The 6229-nt window shown below is 46.0% G+C and overlaps 1 protein-coding gene across 3 annotated transcripts in view; it reads right to left on the reverse strand.

Annotated features, from left to right (window-relative positions):
• ADPRHL1 (ADP-ribosylhydrolase like 1) overlaps positions 1 to 3621 on the reverse strand; it is a 37869-nt gene extending 34248 nt beyond the window's left edge. For 2 of the 3 annotated variants that reach the window (XM_082784574.1, XM_082784573.1), the window contains exon 1: positions 2716 to 3621. In XM_082784574.1, coding sequence (XP_082640700.1) covers positions 2716 to 2929 — 214 coding nt within the window. In that variant the 5' untranslated portion in view covers positions 2930 to 3621. The remainder of the gene's footprint in view (positions 1 to 2715) is intronic. The other variant, XM_082784575.1, reaches the window with a different exon arrangement.
• Positions 3622 to 6229: the final 2608 nt, after the last annotated feature.

Below are 6229 nucleotides of genomic sequence, written 5' to 3' on the forward strand. Positions count from 1 at the left end.
ACCTCACCTCAGGGTGTGCAGTGCTCGCTGAGGTGTCTCACCCCTGGGGACGTGCTGCCTTGGTGGCTCCGCCTGCACCTCTGCGCTCATTTGCAGGCGTGAATCCACATTAAAAACAAAGCTCTCCTCATTTTATATAACACCACAAATTATTTTGATGAGATATGCATAATAAAACACAGGTCTTATCTGTAAGTTTTTATCGTGTTGGGCTTTTTAGGTGTTGGCCTCTTTAGGTGTTGGCCTCTAAAAGTCCTGCCCCTGGTTCTCACTGAGGAGAAGCCCCCGCTGCCTTCTCCTACAGCTCTGCACACAACAGGAGCCGAGGAGGCTGTCACGGTTTGACCATCTATATGTTTCCAGCGTACTCGAAGAAACCCCTCCTAACACTTGGGTTGCCTACAGATCGAATGACACGGTAAGGGAAGTTCTAAAAATACCTTCAAGCGTTTTGTCAAAGATTGATGATTTCTCAAAATCCACAGAAGAGGAGGTTTAATTTAAGGCTATGTTTGGAGACCCATAGCCAGAGCCACTCTAAAGTGCCATCTGCGCAGACAGATGAGGAGAAAAGACACGGGGTAAAACCCAGATTCCCCTCCTTTCACAAGAAAAATGCCCTATCAGTTACAGTGGCCGTCCCGCTTACGGTCCTGGAGGAACGGGATACTTTCAAGCTGCCGACTCTTTCCAGATTTAGGAATCAGGTGTCAGTTTATCCGGATGCGAGCCAAGAGCAGGATTTGCCGCTCGGCAGCACCCACAGAAGCTGTCCCCAAAACCAGGGTCCCTTGGTCCAGCACCGCCGGCTGCCTGAGCCCACACGGGTCCCTCATGTGGGGCCAGGCTGGTGCCTGAGCCATCAGCCAAGTGGGGCAGGCTCCTTTAGACATGAGTGCTCATTTCTTAAAATCTGTGTTTAATCAGAGAGGAAAAGGCTTTCCTTGTGGCGGGGGCAGGTCCCCTGCTTTTGGTGGTGCTCGTTTTGTTCCTCCCCCATGGGACAAATGACTCCTGCAGGTAGATATTTCACTTGTCCTTTGCTCTCGGATCAAACTTTCCATCAGCGCACAGGGTGGTTTTGGGGCCAGTGCCAGCTGGCTTCAGCCTCACGGAGCCACCTTCGCCTCTGTGAGCATCACTCTGTTGGCTTTGGGGCTCCTGTGGGTGGGTCCTGCCTCCCTTTTGGGAAGCGGAGGAAAGGACGTGGTTTCCCACACTCACGAGCATTGCTCTGAAATGAAGGTTTCTCACTAAAATTTCCCTCTCCTTCTTGTAGCTTTATCACCAGCCCACAACAGCGTCGTTTTTAAAGCCCGTCTGATCAGGACAAAGAAATGAGAGCACAGGATCAGCACAGCTGATGTGAATTATAGAGACCTTATTTTTTTTCCTTAAAGAAGGGCAGCGCTCCTGTTTGAGATTTATTACTGTACGGATAGCCCGACTGACTTGACTACCCGTAAGTTATGGTTTTGGAGAGTTCAATAAGCAGGAAACACATGATACGAATTTAATCATAGCCTATATTCAGAAAGATGTTAGTCATCTTTTTGCCTTCATAGGCTGACATCTTGCCCTTATCTTTAGTGTATTAGCTACCCCTTAAACCATTGGCTAGCTCATAGCCAAGCATGAAGCGCCCGACACACTCTTCAACTGATCTCCACACACTAAATTTAGAGCACATCAGGGGCAGGCAGAGATAAAGCAGCGAAACAGAGGCAGAAGTGAAATTTCATTGACTTTAACACTACCTAGTGACATCGCATTACTTTTGTTAGCTATCCAGTGCTGCTTGTGTTAGGAGAAGTCAGGAATATTTCTGGAGATTAAAAAATTTGATTCATTTTGAGGAGATGAAAAAATAGTTGATGTCTTCTGATGTAGTTTTGATGATGGTCTCAGCTTTAGCTCAGTGGGTAGAGTGCTGATACAAATATCGTGGCATCTTAAAAAAGTCTGTCACTACCTTAGGAAAACACAAATGTTCTCTCTCAAACTGTTGTGATTTTAGAAGACATATATTAATAATCTTCTCTATTCTGTTATACTTTATTATAAACCCCTTATTTTAGAATATTTTTCAGGTTAAAGATGCAGAGCTTTCCCTGCAAAGCAGCTTGCTCCTTTTCTGGCTTTGCAGGCACAACGCTGTGCCTTCAGGGCAGCAGAGAGGAAATAGCTCTGAAGATTTTTAGCCTGGATGAAATACTGAGGGGACTCCACTCCAGCCTGAAGCAGTGAGCACAAGGACATTAAAAGTGCACTGGGAAAAGCTCTGAGCTTTTATAGAAGAATTTGTAAGACTGTATCTTCTAGAATATCTTTTATAGAAGAATTTCAGAGAGGTTTATTCCTGGTGGCTATACCATTCCCTGACACATGCAGTGTACACATGAGCTATGCAATATTTTTGCTATTATGCTGGACATGCAGTATTTTAAATCTTTAAGCTTTAACCAACTTTATAAACCTAGACAAAGTCCAGGGAGAGCTCGTTCACACTTAAGAAATCGAAACTCCTCTTTGTGTGGTGGCCACAAGATTATGCTCGTGGAGGAGACGAGCTAATGCACCTTATCATTCACACCAGCAGCATTTCTGACACATTTTCTCCCGACCTCCACAGCACTCAGGCTTGTTTTAAGGAAAGCAGTGGCTCTAGAGCTTTGCTCCTTGCCAGACTGCAGCTGTGAGTCCCGTGTTACCTACCTGTGATGACAGCCTCTGCTGTAGCCATGTGCATGAGAGTGTTGTCACTTACTGGCCATTTGTCTGGAGAGAGCACCAGGTTCTCGAGCCCTCCGATTTCCTTCAGCTCCTGCTGGATTTTTGCACCTAAAGCATTGTCTTGTCGGGAGAAATTTCGGTAACCAAGAGCATCCCCTACCCCGGCCAGTACAAGCGCAGCCTTGAATTTATCCATCCCCGGGACGCTTTTCGCTTCCCTTTTGCCTGAAGCCGCCACCGAATCTGGATCTTCCTTTGTTCCTCTGCCTTCGGCTCAGCTCCCCCGACACTTTATATCAGCCATTGTGTCACCCCGGGAGCTCTCTCTATAAGGCAAGAGCTTCCTTTTCTGGCTCTGCAGATGCCATCTCTTGTCTGGGGCCCAATGGAGAGGAAATATTTCATAAGCCAGGGGTTTTGCAGGGGCTTTGTTCAATGAAACCGCAAGAGCGCGCCCACAAAGCCAAGTGCAAAAACATCGTTTCTGCAGCCCAGCACAAAGCAAGCCAGGAAATACTTAGCCCTACCCCGTGTAAGTAACTCTACACCCAGAAAAACAGATGGCTTCACAAGGGTGTTTATTTATTTAATAACTTGTGAATTAATATGTTTTCCTGCACTTTTCTGATACGCTGGGGTCAGTCTCCCTTTCAGGGACCGGTCGAGAAGCTGAAAGCCTGGGATAAAAGAGGTTTCTGAACTCAGGAAACACAGGAACGATGGCTTAGGTGGCAAGAAACCCAGTAAAATGCAGTAGACCTCTCAGATTTCTAATGCACATCTCCAATGGTGATATTTCATCAACAACCTTCTTGCTCTGTCCCACGTATACCACGCGTGTTTAGCCCATTCTCTGCACCCCGACGAGCACTCAGCACGATGCCAGCTTCAGCCCCACATCTCCTTTTGCCTGGCAAAGAACGACTTTTTCCTAGGACAGAGCTTAGGTGCAGCCCACATTTGGACTCTGAAGGGAAACTATTTGGAAAGATATATTTAAACGGCATCCTGTAAATCTAGGAAAGCTCACAGATGAAGAAATCACACTTGGTAGGAACTTAGTTATATTAATACCACCCTTCCAAACCTGATCCCTGGGAAATTATCTGCTTCATTCTGCTAGTGCAGTTTGTCCTGTACTTCTGCCATGCAGTGTAAGAAAAGGCTCTGTGATCCTGCAGCCTTCTGAACGTGTTTTGCCCACAAACAGATCTCTGTGTAGGCTCAGCATCTTCCCTTAAGGGGTCTGTGGAAACTGCCTCACATTGTGGTCCCGAGTCACTACTCATGCTGCCCTAAGGAATCTACTAAAAATTACTAAACTTTACAGGTAGAAATACAAATGTAAATATAACCATGTATTTATTATAAAAATAAATAGAGAAAGCTTTGAATTAACTGCAGTTGGCTTGACTGCAATGTTGATAAAGGATACCTGGGGTAAAAATCTTTGTTTTACTTTGAGCTTTTTCCTAAAGCAGTACTGATTGCTGCTCAGATGGACAAGGCCAGCAGCGCAGAGGATGCACTCTGCTGTCTCCCAGAACGATAAGCAGTTAATCACAGGCTGGGTGTTTGACACGAGTAAGAATACCACTGTACTTCTCAAGGGACTTTAATGCAGTTTTTGACTACTTGGATGGAAGATAAGCCTTGACACGCCTGTTCTACATTGTAAGAAATCAGATGCAAAAGTGGAGGAAGTAGTTTTGGTCAGTACACTCTTGTTTTACAGATTAGGGCTTGGGTAACAGAGGCTCCGAGTTTTAAAAAGAGGACACTGAGAGTGGTCAGGGAGGTTGTGGAGTCTCCTCTGGAGATATTCAAGGCCCATCTGGACGCCTACCTGGGCAGCCTGCTCTAGGGAACCTGCTTTGGCAGGGGGGTTGGACCCAATGATCTCCTGAGGTCCCTTCCAACCCCTACAGTTCTGTGATTCTGTGTCTTCTTTGCTAGGAAAGAACAACTCTGAGCTGAAAAAGCACAAAATGAATAGCAATTATGCCTTCAGTACCAGGGATACTACAGAGGGCTGAGAGGTGATGCAGGGCCACGAGCTCTACAGCATGGCTGTGGGCAGCCTGCTCTAGAGATGGCTTGCCACAAGCATTGTGGGTTTGAAAGACAACATTCAAATGGAAAACTAAGGACAATTTTTACCAAAAAAAAAAAAAAAAGAGAAAACATCAGAAGTGTGGTAGCTTCCAATCTGACATCTCTTTTACAGGTCCGTGCATCCTGGTGTGTCCCCCCTTCGGTACTCCCACAGGATATTGTGATTTCTGGGAAGCTGAACTTGCAAACCAAGGGTAGGAGAAACCGCCTGCTGAGGCACTGCAGGGAGCTACGGGGGCCTTATCAGATGAAAGGTTCCCCTCTGGAAATGGGCAAAGCTATTCTTAGTTTTCCATTTATCTCTTCCTCTTATACGTGGCTGGCAGTTGTACTGCCCCTTTGCCTCCCATGGACTTTATACCCTCCCTGTTGCATGCACACTCGACTGCTTGTAACTCAGACCAAATTAGGAGTGAAGTCTTTGGCTATTAGAAATGAGGCTAGGATCAAAACCCAGAGAAAAATTCAGAGAAGTTCTGGTTTTCCAACGCCACTAAACAGGACACACAACAAAGGATTAACCATTTGTTTAATTTGTGAGCTGCATATCATCTCCTGTTCACGTGTTGCTTCCAACCCCTGTGAACCTTCTGAACAGAGGTGAGTTAGGCACACCGATATCTACTCTCCCTGACAAAACCAAAATAATAATAATAATAAAAAAAATAATAATAATAACAAAAAACCACAAACGAACAACCCACAAACAAACAAAAAATATTTGTGAAATATCATATTTGCATGATAGACAGAAAAAATGAAATGGGAAGGCAGAGCAGAGCAAAGCCTTCATGTTGGTGGCAACGTGCTGCTGTTTCAGCTCAGCTGTGTTGGAAACCACTTGTGAAACGTTAAAGCCTGCATTCAGCTTACGGGGAACTTGGGTTTAGAGGATGCCTCCTCTACCTGCTGGGATGTCAACCAGGTCTTCAGAAAACAGACTGCCCTTCCTTAATTGCTTAATAGTTGGGGGTGACTCATTTTTATGCCGCTTCGCACCACTGCCTTGAGAGAAAAACATTCCTTTCATGCTGCAGCATGGACTTCGTCCTTCTTCACCCTCTTGACAGGACGGCTGCCATCGCACAGCATCTGAAATATGGGATTTCGTGTGTGTGGGTGGAGAGGCAGCCACAGTCAGCCCCTCCTGCCCACAGTTCATAAGAAAAAAGCCCTGTTTAAGAGGTGCCGTTCTCACCTCATCACATAGATGTTTGCTTTGCCTTCCTTCAGCCTTTCAGGTGAGAATTAAGGACGGTTGAACACACACATCTGAAGATCTTCACTCAGACTGCTGAGCGTGCTGCTTCTCCTGCAGAGCTCAGTGCCCGGGACCGTGCAAGGCTTCCCCTGCAGGTACACCTCTTGTAGCCTGGGCAAG

This window comes from Aythya marila, assembly GCF_965140915.1.
Source record: "Aythya marila genome assembly, chromosome: 1".
NCBI classification, from domain to species: Eukaryota; Metazoa; Chordata; class Aves; order Anseriformes; family Anatidae; genus Aythya; species Aythya marila.